Genomic DNA, 26,853 nt, shown 5'->3' with positions numbered 1-26,853 from the left:
TAGCATAATGCTTGAAGGCAAATACTCTGTATTCAGACTCGTAAGTGCTTGCTTTTGCTGTTGTCATTTGTAGCAGTATTACTAGTCAAAATTGTGAATATTTTAGTTGAATGACAGAGTAGCATAATTTCCTGAGAGGTAATCTATTTGATGTACCATTTTCAGAGAGGATATTTAAACATCAGCTTGAATTGAAGAGCAGTTTGATAGGTTAAGGTTTTCATTTCTGAAAATGTATCTTTGGCCAGACTGAAGTCAATTCCTCTGCATGCTATGGCATTGTTTAATCAAACTACTGGGGACTAAAAGAACAACTTATAATTAACTCAGTTTAAATTACAGTTATTCTTTGAATGACATGGAAGTTGGGGGCCCTAACCCTCTCTCGAGTTGAAAATCTGTATATAACTTTTGACTTCCCAAAAACATGTTGTTCAAGAGTCATTGTATAAGCTTAATTTTATTGAAGAATAATAAACTTGGATATTTCAGAATGGATAACCAATTTCCATCATATTTGGACAGTGGTATCAGTCAAGTGAGTGTCCCCTTTACTATAAACAGACTTGCACAAATCCTTTTTTAGAAATATTTTAAGAAATCATGTTAAAGTTATAACTAATTTATTTTTATGCTGCATGCTCATATATAAAACTCTTGAACTATTATATGCCACCAGTATGGATTGGTGATAGAAGAACATAAAGAAATATTCTGTAACTGGAATTAGAAGATTAATAATGGTCTAAATCATGTTCATGTAGTTAAAACTGTTACTAGTGCAGATGTTTCTTCACAAAACACAGGAAGAAAAATAAACTTGTCTGAGAAATAAAAATAATTTCTTACTCTATTTAAATTTTAAAAATTCCTTATCCATTGAAACTCTTCATTGTTCTAGAAGGGGGTTTTGTCTTCTCTCTAAGTTGTTGTGCGCTGGTGGTTCAATTGTATGAAGTGACATCAGGAGAGGAAAAGGGAATTCTGCCTGGCTAATTCTATTCATCTTAACTGAAATCCTTATGTAAACATTAACTTTTAAGATTATTCTTAATATGTTAACAAAGTCTTATATTGTAGGTTTTTGAGAAGTTTACAAAGGAATCTACATCATTACTAGATGAACTTGCTTTGATTAACAATGGAAGTGATAAAGGAAATCAGCAAGAGAAAGAAAGGTAGGTGGCTGGTGTCATGCAATTATACCTTTGCAAAGCTATGATTAACCTGATGAACGATACCTCTATTAATGCAAGCTAAAAGTAAGATGTAAGCAATTCTCCAATCAAAATTGGCATACAAAAGTTGAATTAAATTTATTTATTAATTCATGAGAATTTGCTTTACATGTATAATTTCTTGATTTGAATCAAAGTTTCTTTACAAAAGACATTTTGATGAATAAAATGTTTTTACCTTAAAAATTTATTTGCAAGAACATGTTTTCAAAATGAAACCATTTTCTTTTTAGAGTTCTACTTTGCTTGTGAAGAGTATGGAAAAGGTTGCAGCTTGAAATAAAATTATTATAACCTCATCTAAATACTTCTTAAATGTCTACCTTCTAGAACTCCTATGTCCTTATAAAATATATTTATGAGTTTAACTTGGAGAATTTAGTGTTGATGACACTGAACGAAGTAATTGTTCAGTTGTATTATCTAAATGTAACTATTTAGATTTATCATTTTAACAGATTTCCACTGAACTTCACAACCTTAACAATTTTCATTTTTTTGTTGGTAAGCCAAATCCCTCTCCCCAGGTTAAAAGCTCCTTAGGAAGCAAATTAATCCTTTCTGGTCTCTCAACAAAGTGGTCACTAGAACAGTAATTTTTCATTAGGAAATTTGAAAGGATCAGCACTCATCTCTGCCTATGTCTTTTGAATCTGACCTTAAAAATATAATGGAACCTTGATAAAATGCATGTTGTTATTCCTTGAATACTAGTATAGTCCCATACCAGTTAACTGAGATAATAAGGTAAAGGGGATGTGAGAAGGTCAGGGTTTAACACCACGTCTTGATTAAAACAAAGTGAAAATGTGAAAACAAATGGTTTGAATGGAAATCTAGTTAGTCACAGAAAGCATTTAGGAATATTATTGTCCTGTAGATACCATATAAAAATATAAAATGTGAAATTTTGACATGCACGTAAATACGCGTGTTGTATAGATAATACATACACTCTATGCTATGGTTTAGGAATTGAAAACGTCACACGAGTTGGTTGACAAAAATTAGCCAAACCTCTTGCTTTCTGAGTAGCCTAGCAGAGTAAGTTTAATGGTTCTTAAAGTCATTTTCCTCCGGAAAGAGGCTCTAAGAGAGTCCCTGTAGAAAATGAGTTCATGGTCCCAGCTTAATGCTGTTTACCATGTTTTCCTCTCTGAGAATGACTGTGAACATTTACAGATTACAGGTCCTGAGAAAGCATTGCAGTAAAGAAACCTGTTTCCTGTACTTACATGCCAACAGGACCCCTTTTTCTCCATCTAATAATATCTTGTTCAGTGTTTTGGGAAATGCTTGTTTGCATGATTACATGAAGTATCAAATAAAATCTTGTATTTGCCAGTTCCTCCCCAAGGAACTCAAGTGTTATTACTTACCCTCTTTTAAATCCCAGATAATAAAGTCCCTCCTCTTGCAAATTTTCATCACCTTTTTAATGTCATTACTTCAGAAGCATCCAGGCTACATAAGAGGTGAGGGCCCAGATTAATCAACAGAAGTGAAAGATTTAGAGCAGGACCTGTCAGTTACAGCAGCAAGGTCCTAGGCTTTGATTTGCCATGTACTGTATCTTTTCTTCATTTTCTGCTTTCCATATGTGTTTTAAAAAATACAGAGCATGGTCCAACTGCAAATGAAGCACAATTAGTACAGGAAAGAGAGTACAACTGCTTGGGGATGCACACGCACGTGAATATCAGAGACTATTTGTAGCTCTCAAAGGTTGCTGTAGATAAGTGAACGTTAATTGGAGGATCGCTCCATGCATTTTTAATGTTAACATTTCTGGGTTATTATATAGTTACACATTTCATTTTGGAATAAATATGCAGTGGGAAAATACTAAAATGGATTCCTTCGATGTATTTGAAATAATACTATAATAATAATAAACTTTTTTTCAAGCAGTGTATTTTGTGATTTATCACATAGCTTTTTGGGGGGGCTACTAGTATTTAATTACCTCTAATTGGTTTCTTAATGCTTAAGGGTATTAGCCTGGTAGAGTAGTGTGCTTCAGATTTCCATACCATAAGCTCCTGTTTTGATATGCATATATAAAGGATTTTCTTAGGTTAGATAAAAATATAGTTGTTTTCTTTTTTTAATTATTCTTGTGGTGTTTGCCAGGTCTGTGGATTTAAACTTTCTTCCATCAGTTGATCCTGAAACAGTTCTTCAGACAGGTAAGATTAAAAAATGTGTTTATCGGTGATAATCATAATCCAATAAACCAATCATATATTGATTGGTTCATGAAATAAACATTGATTAAGCATGTATTACGTGATAGAAACTCAAGGGGAATTTTAAAACTGGTCTTTGGTTTAACCTAACTGTGTTGATATACTTTACAATATTTTTAGAAAGTATTAATAATGATAAATTGTTAAATTATTTCTCCCTTGAAATATTTGTATTTGTTTCCTTATCTGTGAAATGGAGGTAAGTTAAGTTTCAATTTCATTGGATTGCTACGAGGATTATTGAATACTCCTTGGGTTCTAAGATTGTATTTTCATATTCCATTCTCCTTAATGACCTCTTGAGATAATTAGTATTACTTTCTCTATTTTTTACTTGAGGAAGCTAAGGCTTAGAGATACGAAAAAACTTTTCATAACTATTGGATGGAATAACTATTAAACTGTGTCACCATACCACTAAAAACAGGTTACTATTATCATCCCAATTTTAAGATGGGGAAACTGAGGCAAAAAAGCTCAGTAACTTAAGCAGGTTACACAACTAGGAATGTTAGAGTTGGGACTTGAACCAAAGCAGTTTGGTTTCAAAGTATAGTCCTTGAAATCATTATGTGGTGCTGCTTCTCTAATGGAAATGTTTCCATATGGAAAACATTAAGAGTAATAACAATTGTAAAAGAAAAAATAAATGACTTCTGATCTTAATGGCTTTATATGTGTGTGTGTATATATATATATAAAATGTGTGTGAATATATACTTCGTAAAAGTCTTTAAAACAGTTCTAATTATAACATGTAATGTAAAGAAAGAAATTCTGAATATCTACATTGTAGTGATTCCATTGTGCCAAGTGTTTTCGGTATGATATAGATCTTTCTTCCTTAGAGAACAAAGAAATAATTGTAATCTATGAATTCCTACGTGTTGAGCAGGTACAGTAGACTGCCAGTAAAAATATGGCTTGCTCCAGGTTTAAATTTAATTCCATGTTTGTATTTAACATTTTTGAAAGCTACTGAAGCCCTTGAATTAAGAAGCTTTTTAAATTTGTGTTTTGAAATTAACTTTATATGCCACTAATTTCTTTCTTTAGATGCTGTTGACTCTTAAAGCAGGGATAAAAAGAGAGTATAAAAATGGAGAGTTTTAGAACGATTTTGGTTATATTTTAGAAATTGGAAATACCTTCAAATCATGATAAAAATTCTGTTTCTAAGTTTGAAAGTCATTTAAATTTAAGACATTTTTCTGAGTAAAGATGAAGAGAATTTAAGTATCTGCATATATTTTTGGTCCTTAGGTAATAATTGGAATAGTATCATCCTGGAAAAACAGTTTGCAATTTATTCACTTTTAAAATTCCAGTTTTAGATGTTGCATATTCTGCAGTTTTAATTTCTCGTGCACGGATGGATTTTCTTACATGACTTTGCTGTAATTGAATAACATTGAATGAAGTTCTTACCCTAGTATAGTCCCTCATGTTTCACAGTTAGTATGTTGTAGGGATTCCTTAGGGACTATTTAAATTTTACTTTGTACCAGTAATAAAGCTTTCTCCCTTTAATCATACATTTGTTACACTGTCAGCTTTTGTTTTAGATACTTTGATTAAGGGTATGGATTAATACTGAAATCCTACAACATATTGCTTAGTATTGATTAGTACCATCAGATAGATTATACTAGTTAGTACCATACTAGACAGAAATCCCAGAGTGTAATTGTGCTCTACAGAGAAAGAGTATTGGTTGGCACAATTTCCTGAATAATGAGTCCACCAATAACAAGAATGTGATGACAAAGAGATATCGAAAAAAAAAAAAGCCATGTATTCGCTAAATAGTGTAGCATATATAGTATATACATTCATAATATATATTACATATATAAATATACTAATATACTAAAATATGCTATTTCCTATTTATTTCTATATAAATTTAAAAATTGCATTTCAGTAATTATGACCTGGTAGATAGTTAGAAAGACATATAGGCAGATAGGTTCTAAAAATAAGGGACTAAAATTGAGGAGATTGAGAAGTAACAATTGTATTTCTTTATGGATATTAATTATAAGTATCTTTCATTCTTAAAGGGCATGAATTGTTGTCCGAATTACAGCAGCGTCGATTTAATGGCTCAGATGGAGGGGTCTCATGGTCTCCTATGGATGATGAACTGCTGGCCCAGCCACAGGTTATGAAATTATTAGATTCACTGAGAGAACAGTATACTCGCTACCAGGAAGTTTGTAGGCAACGTAGTAAGCGTACACAGTTAGAGGAGATTCAGCAGAAGGTGATGCAGGTAGGTGCTTGATTTGAATATATTTAACTTAAAAAAATTCTAAATGTTAGAGTTTTTAAAAATAAGTTCTACTGTGTGACTGATTTTATACTAAGCCTTATTATACTGTATAGAGAACCTGAGTCCTATCAAAATAGACTGAAACTATTTTATGTACATTTTTACAAATAGTATTTGCATTAAAGCAATATTATTTCTGCAGTGATGACATTGAGCATTCATCTCACTCTATCTTTATGAACTTTAAAAGTAACTAGTTGTTGGAAAATATCTGTGGTCTCTGTATTCTTGTAATAAATAACATTTTATTATTGATAATTGATTTATTCTAATAACTCGTTATTTTTTTTAAATTTAGACATTATGAAGAGTTTTTCTTTCCTAGAAAAATGATGACATATAAGGAATTTTAATATTAAATTTTATTATTTTTGATGCTGATAGAAACCTTTAATGTATTTAATACTTACTAAGTTTTAGTTCCTTTTAGAGTTGATTTTTAGAAAACAGTATAAAAACAGTAGGCTAAAAATACTAAAACTCAATACTAAGACATTTCTGTTATTTAGACCATGTTCTGATTTTCCTCTGTTGAATTAAGAAATAAATATTAAATATTTTACTTTAAAAATCCAGCAATGAAATGTAGAAGACATTGTGCTAGGTTTTCTATAGAATATAAAGGTGCATTTAGTTTTTGCTATCATTAAGCTAAGGGGATGAAGTCTTAAGTGTTAAAGGAGATGACAGAAGTGTTGTGGGCATCTATAGGAGGGATTATTCCCCTGGCTGCAGATAATCTAGGAAGATTTAGCAGAGGAGGTAGTAGTTGAGCTTTTTCTCCAAGAATGTGTTAAGATTTCACCAGGCACCTCCTTTAAGTTTTAAAGGAGAACTGGCATTTTATGCAGGAGAAAGAGTAGCATAAATAAACACTAGTAGCATGAAATTCCAAGCTCTGTTGAGGAAAAAAGAAGCAGTAAGGCTCCATGGGAAGTTTTTGGCCTTTGAATCATAAAGCATGGTCAGCAAGTATGATCTAAATCCCAGTTCCTCCACTCACTGTGATCATGGTCACATTATTCACACACCTGTACCTCGAACGGACTTCCTTCTTTTTTAACATCCCTCTCTTTCTTTCCCTTCCTTCCTTCTTTCATTAACTGCAACAAGGGTAACAAGACCTCTTTTGAAAGGTTTGTTGAAAGAATCCAGTGCTTGATTAATGGTATCTATTATATTCGTTTCCGTTGTACTAGGCTCTAGTCTATACGTCAGGTCCCGTTGTTGGCAGACTTTTCTTAAAAAATAGGACCAAATAGTAAATGTTTAGGCTTTGTGGACTGTATAGTTCTTATAGCTATGGCTGTTAAGTTTTGCTCTTGTAGTGTGTAGACATCGTATAAACAAATGTGTGTGGCTGTGCTAAAATAAAATTTTATTTGCAAAAATAATGGGTAGTCACAATTGGCCTGTAGGCAGTAGTTTGCTGACCCCTGACTAGAACATCAGGGTGTTAGAGTGGAAAAGTCTTGAAGTCTTGAAAGGAAGGAAGAAGTTGGATCATGGAAGATCTTGAATTCCAGGCAAAAAGATTTAGTCTTTCTCATGATAGCCACATATAGACTGAAGATTTCCAAGCATACATTAATTGTAGATAACTTTTTCTATGAAACATATTTATAAGTTATAGATAGTATTAAACCTAGGTAAACTTCAGCCAAGTAGCTTGAGAGTATCTTTGAAAACCATAAATATAGAATAGCTTAGTGGTATACAAGTTTCTCACGTGATATGGGTCCGCCTTTTTCTACTACTTCCAAGTTGTTTACTCTTGGGAAGGAAATGTAACTTCTCAGTGCCTTAGCTTCCTCCTCAGTAAACTGAGGATGACAACAGCAATAGTAATACCTACTTAATAGGGCTGCTACAAAGATTAAAGAAAATGTTTATAAAATATTTAGTGCTTAGCATATAATGAATTTTCTATAAATAATATGTTATTTGCTCACTCTTTCAAAAAATGAATGTCTACAATAGTGTGACTTTGTGCTAGGTAGAATATAATTGTGATTAAAAATAGACCACATCCCCACTTTTATGGTGCATTATTACATAATTACACAAATAGTTGTAAAATTGCAATTGTGCCAAGTCCCAAGAAGGAAAGTGGTGGGAGTAAGGGTAAGAAGAAAATATCAGAGATGAATCATTTTTCTGACTTGTAAGACTTGATGGGTGGTCTTGTTGTCCAGTTAGGAAACACTGGACAGGATTTGGTTTTAGGTGAATCATGAGTTTGGTTTTAGACATGTCGAATTTTTTTTTTAATTTAAATTTTAGGTAATTAACATACAGTGCAATTTTGGTTTCTGGAGTAGAATTCAGTGATTAATCTCTTACATATAACACCCAGTGCTCATTACAATGATTGCCCTTCCTTAATACCCAGCTAACCCATCCCCTACCCACTTCCCTCCATCAACCCTCAGTTTGTTCTCTGTTGTTAAGAGTTGCTTATGGCTTGTTTCCCTCTTTCCTTCCCCACCCCTTCCCATGTGTTCATTTGTTTTGTTTCTTAAATTCCACATATGAGTAAGGTCATATGGTATTTGTCTTTCTCTGACTGACTTATTTCACTTAGCATAATATATTCTAGTTCCATCCATGTCATTACAAAGGGCAAGATTTCATTCTTTTTGATGGTTGAGTAATATTCCAGTGTGTGTGTGTGTGTGTGTGTGTGTGTGTGCACACACACACACCACATCTTTTTTTTTTTTTTTTTTAAGATTTTGGTTTTTTGAGAAAGAGAGAGAGAGCACATGAGCGGGGAGGGGGCGTGCTGGGAAGAGTAGAGGGAGAGGAAGAAGCAGGCTCCCTGCTGAGGGCACTGGGATCATGACCTGAGCCAAAGGCAGATGCTTAAATGACTGAGCCACCCGGGCACCCCAATACCACGTCTTCTTTATCCATTCCTCTGTCAATGGACAGATGGCTCTCTTCATAGTTTGGTTATTGTTGATAATGCTGCTATAAACACTGGGGGGCATGTACCTCTTCAGATCAGTATGTTTGTATCCTTTCGGTAAATACCTAGTAGGGCAATTGCTGGGTCACAGGGTAGCTCTATTTTTAACCCTTTGAGGAATCTCCATACTGTTCTCCAGAGTGGATGCACCAGTTTGCATTCCCACCTACAGTGTAAGAGGGGTCCCCTTTCTCTGCATCCTCGACAACACCTCTTGTTTCTTGTGTTATTAATTTTAGCCATCCTGACAGGTGTGAGATGGTATCTCATCATGGTTTTGATTTGTATCCCCCTGATGATGAGTGATGTTGAGTGTCTTTTCATATGTCTTTTAGCCATCTGGATGTCTTTTTTGGAAAAGTGTCTATTCATGTCTTCTGCCCATTTCTTAGCTGGGTTACTTTTTTGGGGGGTGTTGAGTTTGATAAGTTCTTTGTAGATTTTGGATACTAACCCTTTGTCAGATATGTCATTTGCAAATATCTTCTCCCATTCTGTAGACTGCCTTTTAGTTTTGTTGACTGTTTCCTTTGCTGCGTAGAAGGCTTTTATCTTGATGAAGTCCCAATAGTTCATTTTTGCTTTTGTTTGCCTTGCCTATGGTGATGTGTCTAGTAAGAAGTTTACATCCAAGGTCAAAGAGGTTTCCGCCTGTGTTCTCGTCTAGGATTTTGATGGTTTCCTGTGTCACATTTAGGTTTTTCATCCATATTGAATTTATTTTTCTGTATGGTGTACGAAAGTGGTACAGTTTCGTTCTTCTGCATGTTGCTTAGACATGTTGAATTTGAGGTGACTTTGAGACACTGAGAGAAAATATGGAAGGGTAGTCCCAAACAGGTCCAGAAATCAGAGAAGTCTGGCCTGGTGACATAGTTGTTCGTCATGTATGAATGGCAATTAAAAGCATTGATGTGGGTGAGAGTTGACCAAGGAAATTCCTGAGAGTAGGTGAAAAGAGGGCTTTTTTTAACTGAGCTTTGAGAAACTCCAGCATTTAATGACAAGATAGAGGAGCATATTCCTGAAAAGAAGACAGTGAAGGATTGGCCAGAGACGGAGGAGAAAGGTGTGAAGAGTTCTGTGTCATGGAAGCCAAGGGAAGCATTTCAGGATGGAGTTGGGAACCCTGTAGAATGCTGCTAAGAGGACAGCTTAACATGTCCATTAGAATGTACAAGATTGAGGCCACTGGTGACTGTTGAGCATGGAGTGGCAAGGCTGGCAGCACATTGGAGTGAATTTAGAATGACAGTGAAGTGTGATGAAGGAGACACTGAGTATAGACAACTCTGAGAATTTGTCTCTGAAGGAAAGATGAGAAATAGTGATACCCTTCTAGAAGTAGTAGAGAAAGGGTAGTATTAGTTTGCTAAGGCTGCTGTAATCAAGTACCACAGCCTGGGTGGCTTAAACAACAGAAGCTTATTTTTCCATGGTTCTGAAGGCCAGAAGTCTAAGATCAGGGTGTTTGCAGGGTTGATTCCTTCTGAAGGCACTGAGGAAAGAATTCCAGATTCTTGGCTTGTCGATGCCCCATCTTATTTCTGTATCTTTACATTATCTTCCCTCTGTACCTTTCTGTGTCCAAATTTTGCTCCTTTTAAGGACACCAGTCAGATTAGGGTCCACTCTAACAACCTCATATATATATTTATTTATTTACTTATTTACTGCTTTACTTAATTACTTATAACCTCAATTTTAATTGCCTCTTTAAAAGACCCTATCTTCAGATAAATAGGACTACATTCTGAAGTACTGAGGCTTAGCACTACAACATATGGATTTGGGGGAGGGCCACACAACTCAACCCACAACAGGGGTCAGATATAATTTTGTTTTGTTTTTCTTTTTAAAGTAATATAGAAAGCTGTCAGAGGTTTTTAAAGACCGGTGGGAAGTATCTATTTAGAAGGAGGGGTTGAATATACAGGAGAGAAAGGATATTTAATACTATCAAGTTCCTCACAGGCTAGAAGCGAATCGATTCCAAAGGACAGTGTTGAAGGAATTAGTGTTAGCATGGAACAGGGAGAACTCACATCATAACAGGAGAAATGATGGGTAGGATGTATCCAGAGGTGCCTCCATGTGTAAATCAGACATGAAGATGAAGGGGTTCCTATGTGATGTGTTCTTTTTTTCTATAAAGTAAGAGAAAAGGTCATCTGCTTAGTGGTACAGGTTTGAAGGTGGTGTGGGTGGTGGTGGTTGAAGAAGGTGAGGTTAAAATGAAAGTGGAGAGTATTCAACGTATTCTTTGTGGTGAGTGCAAGTGTAAAATACCACAGAAATGTAGTTGTGTTTTTAGGTAGTGTTGATCTTGGATTTATGGTGGAAACTTTCTGGCTTGTTGTGTGACCTTATCAATTCATGGCTGGATGCTGAAGTGCAGGCACAAAGAATGTGTAAATGGGATTCATCCAGCATTTGTGCCTTGTTACGTGGGATTAGTGGGTATGATTAAAAAAAAAAAAGTAACAAAGTAGTTAATGTATTGGCAAATGCATTGTTGAAATGATGGACCAGTTCAGTTGGATAAGGAAACTAGAGAAGGGAGGTGATGATGATGATATTTATGATGGTGATGACGGTAACAAGATTATTGTTAAAAAAAAAATAACCTTTATTATAATTCATTGTCTTTGAGTGTTACACGTTAATTGGTTAGAACATTAATCTTCATTATGTAATTGTTCCTGCCCTCTCTTTTTCACAGGTCACATTTAAGGCAAAGATCTATTTCCTTTGCCAGAATGATTACTTTAATTTAGCTATATAGTAAATGTGTATTGATCATGTCAGCATCCACAGAACATAAACTGCACTGTCCTTAGTCTTGCAAATTTGTGGAAAATGAAAAAAATTTGTTGATGTAAAGATAATCATAAAGTTGATTATCACGACTTACGTTAAATTAGTGAAAACTGAATTTTTCCACATTTCTTCTTTACTATCTTATCACTGAAAGCATAATGAAAGAGAAATCAGGGGCACCTGGGTGGCTCAGTCAGTTAGGCATCTGACTCTTGATTTCGGCTCAGGTCATGATCTCAGGGTCCTGGGATAGAGCCCCGCCTTGGGCTCTGTGCTAGTGGGGAATCTGCTTAAGGATTCTCTCTCCTTCTCCATCTGCTCCTGCCCCCTGCTCCTGTTTTCTTTCTCTCAAAGAAATAAATCTTTTTTAAAAAAAAAAGAAATCAATAACTCTAATAGATGAGTTATATGATAAGTAATAACGATTATAACTATCATTTATTCCCCACAGGTTAAATTAGTGGCATTAGAGTTCATGCGTATGCAGAGGTTCTCCATGCTGCTGCTGCTATATTTAAAAATTAGATTTTCAGGTACTTCTAGGTGGGAGACAATGCCACTTCAACTGAAATATGCAGTCGTTATTCTCATTATTTACTGTGGGAGTAATTACAGCCAGCATTACAAATGTTATTTCTAGAATCATCCATGTGCTTTTCTTCCTTTGTAGAAGGTATCATAGATGCAAAATAGGATACACTCTGAGTTGCATAAGGATACAGCTGGAGGCTATGCTTCCAGTTCCCCCAATTCTTTCTTCAGGTCAGATGCTTGACATTTGCTTAACATGCCCTTCTGCCCGGTTTGACCCCTCGTCCTTCCAGATATTTTCTCTTGAAGTCTTTAGAAATCAGCCTAGCTAGGAAAGAATGTTGTATAGTAATATGAATTTTTGGCCTCTGCAAATATTTGTCATTGTAGATTTTAAGAGCACATCTCCGAGGTTATACTTTGCATATAAATGTAGCCATTTGAGGGGTCACATTGATATGGATTGGGCATGAAACTGGTTTTGCAGTAAGTTAATATTCAGATTGACTGAGCAAGATGTTCTGATTAAAATTAAGTTTTATAGCCTAGTTTGGCAAACTACCATCATTAATGCATTTAAATAGACTCGTTTACTGGGGCGTCAACCTCAATTTGCATCATTTTTATTAGAAATAGTCCTACTTTTACTGTGTCTATATTACTGATGTTGCACACTAGGAAAATTACTTTCAGCATACATTGAAACTATATGTGTACTTGACTATGAAACTGGTTTTTTGCACCAAGAGTATGTCTTTGCTTTATTGAGAATTTGCTTTTAACTTTATGGCTCTTTGAAAGTTCCGTGCTAATGAGTTATTTTTCTCAGGTATCATGATTTATATTAACCTGCTTCTTTTGTTTGTAGAATATTCTAAAATCAGAGCTTAAATGCTTAAATAATATTTTAGGTTTTAAAAAATAACATATAATGCATTATTAATTAGTTAAAAACTTTTGAGATGCTTTTATTCCATCCTTAGTTTCAGAATTTAGATGTTTCTAGTGAAATAATTATATTATTTAAAAACTTAAAAGCTGGGGTGCCTGGGTGGCACAATCTGTTAAGTGTCTGACTCTTGGTTTCAGCTCAGGTCGTGATCTCAGGGTTGTGAGATCAAGCCCCATGTTGGGCTCCGCACTGAGTCAGAGTCTGCTTATGACTTTCTCTCCCTCACTCTCTGCCCCTCCTCCCCACACTATTGTGCTCTCTCCCTCAAGTAAATAGATCAGTAAATCTTTAAAAGAAAATACTAAAAGCCATTGTATATTTGTCTTTATATCTGTATTCATAATAAATAGCAATAAATGAGACTTGAGTTCCATAAAGGAAATGGAAAATGATTTCAAAATATTTACATAAGTTTCCTTAAAACTTACGCTTCATATTTCCATTTTTTCCCCCAAAGATTGTAGTTATTTATTTGAGAGACAAAAGAGGAAAAGAGAGAGCGTGAGCTGGGGTGAGGAGGGCAGAGGGAGAGTAAGAAACAGACTTTCCCCACTGAGCCCGACACGCGGCTCAATTCCAGGACCCCAAGATCACAACCTGAGCTAAGGGCAGATGCTTAACTGACTGAGCCACCCAGGAGCCCCCATTTTTTATTTCCATTTAAAATAATGTTGAATAAAACTATTCAGGGGCTTCCTTAAGAGATTCAGGGATCTTACTGTAAAATGCAGATGTGAGACAAACTTCATAAAGAGTGAATGGATAAACATCAATAAGAGAAAGGATAAAAACCAAATGGTCATTTCAGTAGATGCAGAAAAAGCATTTGACAAAGTACAACATCAATTCATGATAAAAATCCTCAACAAAGTAGGTCTACAGGGAACATAATAAAGTCCACATATTAAAAACGCACAACCGAAATCATAGGAATGAGTGCTTTCCCCCTAAGATCAGGAACCCCTACAATCCAACAATCAGACTGCTGGGTATTTACCCAAAGAATATGAAAACACTAATTCAGAGGGATACATACACCCCTATGTTTATTGCAGCTTTATTTACAATGGTGAAATTATGGAAAGAGCCCAAATGTACATCAACTGATGAATATATAAAGAAAGTGTGGTGTACATGTATACATAATAGAGTATTACTCATCCATCAAAAAGAAATGAACTTTTGCCATTTGCAACAATATGAATGGAGCTAGAGAGTATAATGCTAAGCGAAATAAGTCAGTCAGAGAAAGACAAATATCATATGATTTCACTCATATGTGGAATTTAAGAAACAAAACAAACGAGCAAAGGAGAAAAAAGAGATAAGAAACAGACTCTTAACTGTAGAGAACAAACTGATGGTTACCAGAGGGGAGGAGGAGGGTGGGTGGGTGAAATATGTGGTGGGGATTAAGGAGTGCACTTATCATGATGAGCAGTGAGTCATGTACAGAATTGTTGAATCAGGGGCGCCTGGGTGGCTCAGTCATAAAGCGTCTGCCTTCGGCTCAGGGCGTGATCCCAGTGTCCTGGGATCGAGCCCCGTATCCGGATCCCTGCTCAGCGGGAAGCCTGCTTCTTCCTCTCTCACTTCCCCTGCTTGTGTTCTCTCTTTTGCTGGCTGTCTCTCTCTCTGTCAAATAAAGAAATAAATTATTATTTTTTTAAATGTTGAATCACTATATTATACTCTTGAAACTACTATAACACTGCACATTAACTATACTGGAATTAAAATTAAAAAACTTAATAGAGTGAATACACAGAAGGAACTATGCTTTTTTCTTCAGAAAAGTGGGAAAAATAAAGAGGGTAACAAATATTAGTATTTATCTACTGTGCTAAGTGTCTTACATATAACGACTGGTATAATCCTCACAGCACCTTTGTATGGTAGGTAGCATTGACATCATTTTGAAGATGGACAGACCAAAGTCTTTTAACTAGTAGGAGCAGAAGCAGAATTTAGAATTGAGACTCATGCCCAGTGCGTTCTCATGATTGTGAAAGAGGCTAACAGAAACAGGATCCTAGTACTCTGCCCCTCCAGAGATAGCTAACACAAAAGATTAAAAGGGAAGAGTAGAGATGTTGAGCAGCCAACCTTTGTATTCCAAAGAGCACTTGGCAACAAGGGGTTGCAGATGAATTTAGGACTGCAAAAACAGTTTAGCCAAGAAAATTAAAGCACTTGTCTATTCCAGTGAATCCAAAATAATACTTTGACTTTTTTTTGTTTTTAAGTTTTTGCACTCCATTATTAAAACCTTGTGAAGCTGAGAATATATTAATAGTTAAGAAAGTAGAAGATAAATGGGCAAAGAACATGAAGAGATAATTTACTAAAGATTGTATACTTTTAGTAAGCAAACATTTGCAATGTATTTGGTCTACTTATATTTAAAAATATACCTGGAGAGATTTCTATTTTTCAGTTTGGCAGAAGTTTTTTGTTTTTTTTTTTTTTTTAAGATTTTATTTATTTATTCGACAGAGACAGAGACAGCCAGCGAGAGAGGGAACACAAGCAGGGGAGTGGGAGAGGAAGAAGCAGGCCCACAGCGGAAGAGCCTGATGTGGGGCTTAATCCCATAACGCCAGGATCATGCCCTGAGCCAAAGGCAGACGCTTAACCGCTGTGCCACCCAGGCGCCCCTTGGCAGAAGTTTTTTAAAAGCAGCAGTTTGTATACTTTGGAGAGATTTTTCTCAGTTAAAACTTTCATTCCTTGGATGTTCACAGAGAAAAAGGTGTTTTAGAGAGCAATTTTATAATGTATACTAACATTACATTGTCATTGAATTCAAGATCTCTACTGAAAATCTTTCCTAGGAAAACAATACAGAATTAGAGAAAAAAAAATACTACATTTGAACTTTTTTCTCTCTATATATCCTAAGTTTATTTTTAGAGTGTGTGTATGTGTGTATTTGTATATATGTATGTACAAATATGTATATATGTATATGTATACATATATAGTGTATATATTGTATATATATAGTAGCTATTGTATATATACAAATACATATGTATATATATGAAAATATATATGTATATAGGTTGGTTGATTAGTTAGTTGGTTAGACAGATGGGAGGGAAGAAAGAAGGCAGGCAAGGAGGTCAGCCTTCTTAAAAAAGAGATTTGTAAATTATAACTGTAGCTGCATAGAAAATCATTTTAGTTTTATAGTGTCATGTTAAGTGAAAAACAGGATAGAAATTACTTGTACTCTAAGAATTGGCTGTGGCACTTATATCTGGTATAACATGAAAATGCAAGGCATGTGAAAAAATAATTAAAAGAAATAGACATGATTTTTCCCTATGATGTGGTACTTTTATATAACTGTTAAAAATTCCATGAACTATTAGATTTTTAAAGGAATCTATTTTAACCTGATAAGAATTGAAATGCAGTATGGGTCTGTAATACTTTTATAAAGTTCTGAGGCAAGCCTGTCTATCCACTGGGTCGTAACATTATGCTATAGACACACCCTCATTTACTTCTTAGGAACTATCCTAAGTTTACATTTAGGGCATAACCATACATCTGTTGTTGAATTCCTTATTTTAATTCAGTAACAGGTAAAACTTGATAATATTATTTTTTCTGTTAAAATTACTTCACTCTGTCCATATAGTTTTGTACTGTGTGTGTGTGTGTGTATGTCTATGTTATGTATGTTTGTGGGTAAGGAGTTAGCAAAACCCTTTCTGCGTGAGACTTTGATCTTTGCTTAACTGTCTAGCTCTGTTTCCCTGAAAACCTGTAAAACTTGTAATGTCAACTATCGCTTTTATAGTAAAAATTATTCTGGATCTAGACTGGGAGAACTGTTCATACTTAATGGAAGGCATAACTTTGAACATTCTTGAATTCAGGACTTCTATAGCATGCATGAGCACTGTGGGCTATGGACTTTTGATGCCCGAGTGTCCCCCACATCTGTCCCATATAGATCTCATCACCTTATGCCTGAACTGTTAGACTGCTTCAGAGACATGGCAGAAGAAAAATGCCTGATGTGCTCTGGCAAACTGTCGTTCCTCACCTTACATCCTACTGAGTGGTGCCAGTGGGACCTCAGATGGTCTGTAGGTCTGCATGTTTTAGTTCGTCCTAAGACCCCTAGAGGGTATTGCAGTAGTATAATTCTCAGTTAGTTTGTAATTTTCAAAGTGACAAAAGTAGCATTTTAACTTCATATTAGTTAATTACTTAATTCATTTAGTTTTATCAGTACTTCAAGAAGAACATTCGACTATGAATCCGGACACATGGCTTTTAGTCCTAGGTTTTTAATAATGGATTATATTACCTTGGGCAAGTCAGTTATCTCTGAAATTCAATTTTCTTAACTGTTAGATAAGAAATTTGACCAGTGTCATTTCTGATGTCCCTTCCAACACAAAATCCTATAGTTCTCTTATTTTCTTATCATCATAAGTTAATTTTTAATCCTCTTTTATGGGAGCATTCCAGATTCTTTTAGCCTGGCAGATGATCAGATAGCTGAAAGCCTAAGGTGCTACAGTGTACATTCTTTGAGATTTTGGTTTGGAAAAGTTGTCAGATTATAGCCATGTAGTTTGAAAAGAAACATTTACTGCCTGTATAATAGAATTTAAAGAATTTGAATTAAAAATACTTGAGGAACTGGGGTGCCTGGGTGGCTCAGTTGGTTAAGTGTCTGCCTTTGCCTCGGGTCATGATCCCGGGGTCCTGAGATCAAGAACCTGCTTCGCTGAGCTCCGAATCATTGGGCTCTTTGCTCAGTGGGGAGCCTGCTCTTCCCTCTCCTGCCTGCTGCTCCCCCTGCTTGTGCTCTCTCTCTGTTAAATAAATAAAAATAAAAACTAAAAATTATAAAAAAAGATTAGAGGAACTTTGGGAGGAGAAAATATTGAATGTTTGAAAAGCTTTTGATTATTTTAAGATTTTGTCTCAATTTCATTTATAGGTTGTGAACTGGCTTGAAGGGCCTGGATCAGAACAACTACGAGCCCAGTGGGGGATTGGAGATTCCATCCGGGCCTCCCAGGCCCTGCAGCAGAAGCACGAAGAGATTGAGAGCCAGCACAGTGTGAGTGCTTTTCCTCTCTGCAAGTGGCAGTGCTGTTATTACTGTGCATAATTAGTATTTGGTACTAAGGGATAAGTTGCTATAAACTTTGGTATAGAGACATAAAGTATAGTATGTTTAGTATTCAGAAGCCATAAAGTACATTTTGACCACTGAGTATGGATTTATTGCAAGTTTGGTTTTTCTCTTGGCTCCAATACAGTTTATATAATATTTTTATAGAAACAAAATTCATGTGAAATTTTAAAAATTACCATGACAGAATAAAGAGTGATAGTACAAAAATACATCTGTAGTCCTGAGACAGAAATTATGATCCTTAATTCCTCAGAGGGAGGCCTGGGATCTCCCTGCTTCATTAGGGAGTATACAGTACAATTAATGCCTGAGAGTAATTCCGGAATTGTGCTAATCACAACTGATGGAGAGTGAGTGCAGACGGTGCAGGATATCTTTCCATTCTTTGTGCTAAGTTTAGGGGCTCTGACTTGTAACTGTGAAGGGGTTGATCAAACAAATCACAGTTACAAAATTAGAAAATAATCTACAGGCAGATTATAGATCATAATCATTCAAGAGGGCTTAAAATTTAACAACTTCTGTGTGGAGGAAGTTGATTTATGTTAAGCTCTTGCTTTGTTAAAGTTAACTCTTCATTATTGAGAAAGTGATCATCTACTTTGTGGATCAGTTCACCCCTTTTCTTCCCCAAGTCCTCCTATTTCTGAAGATAATTTAAATAGGTTGACTAGAAAAGTGAAAAAATAAACAAATTCATTAATTTCTACCTCCTTAGATTATGTGGCTTAAAAAATTGATCAGTTTACACACGCACACACACGCACGCACACGCACACGCACACACACACACACACATACACACACACAGAGCATTCAACCTTGCATATGATATGAAGAATAAAATATTTTTCTATAAATAGGTAATAAAAGAAGCTAGCCTTCCCCTCCAAAAAAGACCCAAAAAACAAAAAAAGCCAAATGCAAGTGATCAGAAGACACTCTGATTAGATTTATGTGTTAATCGGGAAAAAAATTATGTGTTTAGGGGTGAATATAACATGCATCCTGATCACTGGGATCTAAATGCACAATAGTAGGGGCGCCTGGGTGGCGCAGTCGTTAAGCGTCTGCCTTTGGCTCAGGGCGTGATCCCGGCGTTCTGGGATCGAGCCCCACATCAGGCTCCTCCGCTGGGAGCCTGCTTCTTCCTCTCCCACTCCCCCTGCTTGTGTTCCCTCTCTCGCTGGCTGTCTCTCTCTGTCAAATAAATAAAAATAAAATCTTTAAAAAAAATGCACAATAATAGAGAACTGAAAAGAAAAATTGATGGATAATAATTTTAAACTCTGGACCCAGATGAGATTTATGGATTATCTGAACATCTCATTTTTTCTTTCCCCTTTAACTTCCCCAGTTGAAGTGGTAATTAAAAGTTGAATAGTATAAATGTATATTTTAAGTGAGATTAAAGAATAAATGTTGAATCGCTTTTCTCAGGAATAAATTTGAATTGCTGACCAGGTATCATTTACTCTTTACTAAAGATGTGTTTTAACAATATCTGACATTATTTTCCTCTTTAATACATACCATTCTGTTTAGTTCCTTATATTGTTTTCTTTATAATAGTCCTCAAATCAGCTTTAATAATCTGCAGCATTGGCAGATAAAATATGCACTGTACTCTATAGGACTTGTAATCTAGCTGAGAGAATAATATAGAAGAGGTATCACAAGATTTGGATTTGGAATCATCTAAAGATAGTGTATATATTGTCTGTAACTTTCCTAATTAGTACTTGTAAGAGATTGATTGATTGATTGATTGATTGGTAGAGAGGGAATAGGAAGGGGAAGAAGGGAGAGGGGGAGAGAATCTTAAGCAGGCTCCATGCCCATTGCAGAGCCCCATGCAGTGCTCAATCTCACAACCCTGAGATCATGGCCTGAGCTGAAATCGAATCAGGTGTTTGACTGAGCCACCCGAGCACTCCAGTACTTGTAAGAGATATAAAAATGAAATCCTGTAATTGAAAATAATCTGTATATTTTAGTCATTTCACAGGGTCCAACATAATGTTTTTTCCTTTTACACTAAAAAAAACATACTGAATAATTTGTATTTAACTTATGACCCCTGTTCCTGAGGTTATAATCTTTTAATGTTCTTGGTACTTTTAATTTTTTTTTTAATTTTAATTTTATTTATTTTTTTAGAGAGGGAAGGGAGGGGCAGAGGGAAAGGGAGGGGGAGAATTTTTTTTTTTAATTTTATTTAAGGGGCACCTGGGTGGCTTAGTCGGTTAAGTGCCTGCCTTCGGCTCAAGTCATGATCCCAGGGTCTTGGGATCGACCCCTATGCCAGGCTCTCTGCTCTGTGGGGAGCCTGCTTCTCCCTCTCCCTCTGCCTGCCTCTCTCTTTTTCTCTCTGTCAAATAAATTTTTAAAAAATCTTTAAAAATTTTATTTATTTGAGAGAGAGAGAGCGCATGCACCCATGTGGGCAGGGAGGGCAGAGAGGGGCAGAGGGAGGGGATCTCAAGCAGACTGTGTGCTCAGCCTTGTGACCCTAAGATCCTGATCTGAGCCAAAATCAAGAGTTGGAGCTTAACCCACTGAGTCACCTAGGCACCCCTCTTGGTACTTTTTAAATAACTTAATTCTGTTGATATTTTTGATACTAACTGTGATTTATTTGAACCCTTTGGATTGTTCTGGAGCATGTTATTATAGGATAACTATATCCTATAATTTGTACCATTTTTGGTTTTTTTTTTTTTAATATTGTGTTTATCAGAGAGAGAGAGAGAGAGAGCGCGTGCGCGCACAAGCAGGGGAGTGGCAGGTAGAGGGAGAAGCAGGCTCCACGCTGACAAGGATTCTGATGTAGTACTTGATCCCAGGACCCTGGGATCATGACCTGAGCCGAAGGCAGATGCTTAACCGACTGAGCCAGCCAGGCATCCCACCCTTTTTTGTTCATGAACACAGTATTTGCTGTAGAATATTCTAGACTTCATCTAGAGGATTTAGTTATGAAAGTATCCCCGAAGTCCTTTAAATAAAGATATGTGACACATGAGGGTTCTAAAGACAGGATTTATCTATATTTTATTATTTTTTAAGATGTCAAGAGGAGTAATTATACTTCGAGGTTGGATTATATACCTATTACAAAGAAGTTCGTAAAAGGAAAAGCACATTTTATATTGCATATAGTATGGATAAAATTACAGTATACATAGAGGTTCTTGGGTTTGGATTTTTGTTTTTGTATTTTTATTTATAAAATTTAAAAAACAATTTATTTTACTTTTTTAAAAGATTTTATTTATTCATTTGAGAGAGAGAGCTAGAGAGGGAGACAGAGACCACGAGCCGAGGGTGGGATAGAGGGACAGGGAGAAGCAGACACCCCACTGAGCAGGGAGTCTGGACGATGTGGGGCTCCATCCCAGGACCCCAAAATCATGACCTGAGCCAAAGGCAGATGCTTAACCAACGGGGCCACCCAGGCGCCCCTAAAAATTAATTTAAAGGAACAAATTGCTTATGGATAGCTCATGTGTGCTTAAGTTTACTTCTAATGTGAAATCATTATAAAATTTCAGAACTTTTGAATTGGAAAGGATCTTAAAGATTCTTCTAATGCCATCACCTTATTTTTATACATCAACAAACTGGGAGAGAACATTTTTCGATCACTGGATAGCTGGACTAGGGTTGAAACACCGGTCTCTTCATACTCATGAAATTCTTTTTCCTCTCTCTGTATCTCTGCATTTCTCTCTCTTTCCCTTTCTATATTTTTCTCTGTCAGTCTGTCTTACTCACTAGATCACTCTCAAAGCTACTAAATTTCATGGATGTGCTTAAGATAATAGCATTTTTTTCATTCTTATACTCTTAACATTTGAGGACATATGCACATATATTGATGTTTGCATTCATGGACTTGGTGCTCAAAGAAAAGGAACATTGATGACTTATTATGGATTTCGTTTCTTTAAATGATATATGTCAGTTGCAAAATTGGGAGGTGGGGACAAATTGGATGGGAGTATAGAAGAAACAGAATTGGCCATGAGTTGACAGTTATTGAAGATGGATGGCACATGGGGTTCATTTTCCACTTTTGAATAGTTTGAAATTTTTCATTCTACCAGGTTTACAAATAAGAATTGCACTGTTTTAACCAATAGGTGGCACTACTTTGTCACCTTGAGAATAGGTTGATGCAGGATGAGTATATTAGCTTATGATGTTCTAACATTTTATTAAAAGCTTTATTTTCTCTTTGTAAATAAGAGTCAACACTTTAAAGCATATGTTGGAGTTGTTCAGGTCTTAATGAAATTATGACTGATTTCTAGTGTATTGTTGCTTAATGGGGGTAGAAATCGACATACCATTTTGTATTAAATCACTGTCAAGTATTAAATTTTAGATTCTTCATAAAAGCGTAATTCATAAAGCTAAAAATAAACCCAAATTTATTAGAATATTTAGTATTAATATACAGAAAATGAAAATCTTACTAATATGTAGTTCTTTGTCAAGGAGTGTCAAAAAGAAGTTTGTTTTTTTAATACAAGGTAAGCACAACAAAATATATGAAGGTATAAGAAAATGATTATAGTAACTTAAATTTTAAAGTGTTTTGGTTCAGTAATCTTATTTTATCTTTTGGGTTGAGATAAGTAGTTGTTAGGAAAAACACATCGTAGGAATGTACAGAAGTATAAATCACTGAAACTTTAGTATTCTGTTCATATCTCCCATCTCACAGTGCTGACTTTCGGTCTTTAAATAGAACACTGTTGTGTTGTGTCTAATGATAAGCAGCAAAACGTATATACATGAAGAGTCAACACCCATCCCTCACAAACATACTAGCCTTAATTAAGTGAGCTGACAGTGTTTCTTTCCTACTAGATTAAGGGATTCCTGTTTCTTGGTTTAAGCATAAATACCCATTATTTCACCAGCTGTGCCTCACCACCAGTTCCCGCATGATTTCAGTGTCAATCCTGATGACTACCTCTGTCCTAGTATGTGAGCATTCAAGCTCATTTCTTACCTACCATCTAAATCCAAATTACATGTCTTGGAATTGATTTTTTTTTTTTTTCTATTCAGCTAAATGTTCATAAAAGGTAGGCCAGGGGATGGCCAAGACTGAACTGAATGCAGCCTGTTCACCTAAGTTTCCATACATTTTATATTCTATTTCCTAGGAAGAAACATTTTGATTAATTTGAAGAGAGAGAGAGTGTATGTGTTGTGTGTGTCCGTGAATGCCAGATTTTTTTTTTTTCCTCACATCCTAGGGAGAATGATTATTTCTTTAGGACAACCTCAGTTCCTAATGTGAGTTTCTTTAATTTCAGGTGTTAATTTTAAGAAACGTACTAGTTCTTAAATTGTTTGCATCCTTGTTCTGGTTACTAGGGCCTTTATTTTACAGGTTCAGACTAGGAAAAATATCAGCTCCAGGATGGTTGTTCTTAAACCTTAGTGGTCCTAGGAGTTACCTGAAGTGATTGTTAAACTGCCTCTTGCAGAGAGGCATATGCCCACAGACTCTGATTTACTAGGTCAAGGATGGAGCTTAGGTATTTTTAGTAAGCACCCCTGGTAATAGGATATGGATAGTTCTCACTGTAAGACATAGTGACCCAGGATGCTAATCCTTTCGTTTACTATTTTTCTCTGAATCATGACTATTACTTCTTCAAAGAATTGTATCTATTTGTTTAGAGCATTAACTAAATTTACAGGTACTATAGAGAAGAGTATGAAATCCCTCTCTATTTCAGAACACTACTGTGATATTTTTCTCAAGTAGTATTTTCTGCTTTAAATCCATCTCCATTAACCTTTATAATCACTGTATGGGTTCAAAAGTATTTTACACATAGTATTATGTAATGAATTTATACAATAACCAATAAGGTAGGTAAGACAGATAATATGACTGTTGTACAAAACAGGGTTTCTCAGTCTTGGCCCTATGATACTTTGGGCCAGATAGATCTTTGTTGTAGGGGCTCACCTGTGCATTATAGGGTAATTTAGCCACATCACTGGCCTCTACCCACTAGATGCGTCAGCATTGCGCCCTCTCAGTTGTGACAGCCAAAAATTTCTCTGGATATTGCAAAATGTTCCCTCTGAAGCAAAATAGCGCCCAGTTGAAAATCACTGCTCTAAAGAAAGAAACAGGTTCTGAGAGATAAATGACTTAATAAAGATGACACCCTTTATAAGGAGAAAAGATTTGAGTTTGTCTTTCAGATCCGTTGTTCTTTTCTACATCTGACTGCATTGTCTATATAATGATATTCAAAGATTTTCATAGTAGCTCAAGCAATAAAACAATATGACAAATTAGAGAAACCCAAGTTTTAACTACAAGGCACAGGAGTAGACTACATTTAGAGCAATTCCTGTTACCTAGTTAATTTAATGTCAGCTAATCTACAGTGTCTGATATAAAATGTTTTATATGTTCATTCAGTACGTAGTAACTGAGCACATACTAAATGTCACATGTTCTGGGCTCTTGGGTATATAGCACTGTCTTATAATGTGGAACTTAAATTCATATTGGGAAAGAGGGAGTGGAGAGCAGGTAAGGCAAGGCTTTTAGGAAAGACCTCTCTGAGATCACATTTAATCAGAAACCTTGAAATGATATGAAGGAGTAATTCAAGCAAAAGGCAGTTCAGATTGAGGACACAGAAGTAAAAACATTGTAGGTAGGAGCTTACTTGCTATTGTAAAGGAATAGCAGGTATGTTGGTGGTGTTGCAGTGCAGTGAGCAAGGTAAGGAGTCACACGAAACAATGTTTCTAAGGGAGTCAAGGGCCAAATCATGTCCATTTAGCCCACAAAAGGAAGCTTGAAATTTATTTTTTTTTTAATTTTATTTATTTATTTGACAGAGAGTGAGAGGGAGAGAGCACAAAAGGGGGAGCAGCAGGCAGAGAAAGAGGGAGAAGCAGACTCCTAGCTGAGCAGGGAGCCAGATGTGGGGCTCCATCCCAGGATCCTGGGATCGTGACCTGAGTCGAAGGCAGATGCTTAACCGACTGAGCCACCCAGGCACCCCTTGACATTTATTTTAAATGTTATGTGAAATCCTTGGAGAGATTTTTGAGCAGAGAATTGATTTATGTTTTTAAAAGATGTCTGGCTACCATATAGAAAATAAGGACTAGGGACAAACGACAAAATAGGAAGACAGGAGACTAATAAAATGGAGGCAGTAGATGCAATGAGAAGTTGTCACATTCCTGAGGTTGAGCCAGCAAGACTTGCTCTTGGAAGAGTCAGGTGTTTGGCCTTAGCCACTCTTAAGTTGGGGAAGACTGGAGAGAAGCAGGTTGGGAGGGTACAGAATTAGTAGCTTCAGGGGCAGGTTAAATTTTAGATGTCTAATACTCATCCATATGGAGATAGCTAGTAGACACTTGGGCATCACTGTCGGGTTCCCGGAAGGGGACAAGGTGAGGATATTAATGTGGGAATTATCACCATATAGATGTTATTTAATGGCATGGGACTAGATGAACTCATCCAAGCCCAAGGAGTATTGATTTAGAAGACAAGAGCCTTTGGAAAGCTGAACCCCAGGTCACTCCTAAATTTACGGGACAAGAAGCAGAAGGAGGGCCGGCAGAGCTGTTGTGTCTGAGGGGAGAACAGAAAAAGGCATTTCAAGGAGGAAGTGGTCACCTTTATGAAATGCAACTGAAAGGCCTAAATAAGATAAAGACTAAGAATTTGCTAAGGGCAGGAAGGACAAATGATTAGAACGGGTTAAAAAGAGAATGGAAAATAGAAGATAGAATGAATATAGAGTACTCCTTTAAGGAATGGTCTTGGTCTTGAGTTTTTTTTTTTTAATTGAAGTTTAATTTATATATAGTAATATATATTATATATGTATATATAAAATACACATCTTAAATGTATTTTTGTTGTTTAATATAAGACTGCAACTTATTTGCTGGTGGAAATAATCCAATTGAAAAGGATGAATTGATGAAGGGAGAGAGAAGATAAGTGCAAGGGCAAAGCCTTGTGTAGGCAACAGAGGGTAGAGATAGCACAAATGAAGTTGGCTGTCTTAGAAGTGGGGACAGTTCATCTGCAATTTTAGTGGGGAGGGAAAACATAGGGCTGCACAAAGAGGGAGGGTCATGGGTTTGTAGGTGAAACGATGAGAGAGTTCTCTTCTGATTGCTTCCTTGTGAATTAAGTTAGATTTTTGGCTGAGAATGAAGAGGGGAAAAGGGAGTTGAGAATTTAAGGAGTGAAGAAAACAATCATGAGAGGGAAAATGAATTGAATAGAGAAATGTGATAGGATTGCTGAAGGCCTATTTGAGGTTACTTATATATACTTTATATATTTTTATATGGAGAGAGTATATATATTTATATATACTATAATTTTAAAAAGACAGTCGTTCACATCATTGTTATCCATTCCTTGTTGCTACTCTGGTGTAGGTATACAGTAGGCAGAGAAACCAGGTCTGAGGTCTTGACAGGTGGATGGGATGGAAGGAAGAGAGCAGGGCATGAGCATGGGTTGTGCTCTAGGAAGTGGTTATAGCTTCTGACCAAAGATAGA

General features: G+C 35.9%; 1 protein-coding gene across 17 annotated transcripts in view; it reads left to right on the top strand.

Moving 5' to 3' along the window:
• Window positions 1-26,853, top strand: part of SESTD1 (SEC14 and spectrin domain containing 1) — a 156,962-nt gene that overhangs the window by 94,836 nt on the left and 35,273 nt on the right. For all 17 annotated transcript variants that reach the window (XM_057316498.1, XM_057316455.1, XM_057316504.1 and 14 more), the window contains 4 exons: window positions 1,081-1,178; window positions 3,372-3,427; window positions 5,551-5,762; window positions 18,066-18,188. In XM_057316498.1, coding sequence (XP_057172481.1) covers window positions 1,081-1,178; window positions 3,372-3,427; window positions 5,551-5,762; window positions 18,066-18,188 — 489 coding nt within the window. The remainder of the gene's footprint in view (window positions 1-1,080; window positions 1,179-3,371; window positions 3,428-5,550; window positions 5,763-18,065; window positions 18,189-26,853) is intronic.

The sequence above is a fragment of the Ursus arctos genome, unplaced genomic scaffold (genome assembly GCF_023065955.2).
Source record: "Ursus arctos isolate Adak ecotype North America unplaced genomic scaffold, UrsArc2.0 scaffold_1, whole genome shotgun sequence".
Lineage (NCBI taxonomy): Eukaryota > Metazoa > Chordata > Mammalia > Carnivora > Ursidae > Ursus > Ursus arctos.
Note: the sequence above shows the minus strand (reverse complement) of the source record. Positions and strands in the feature narration are given on the sequence as shown.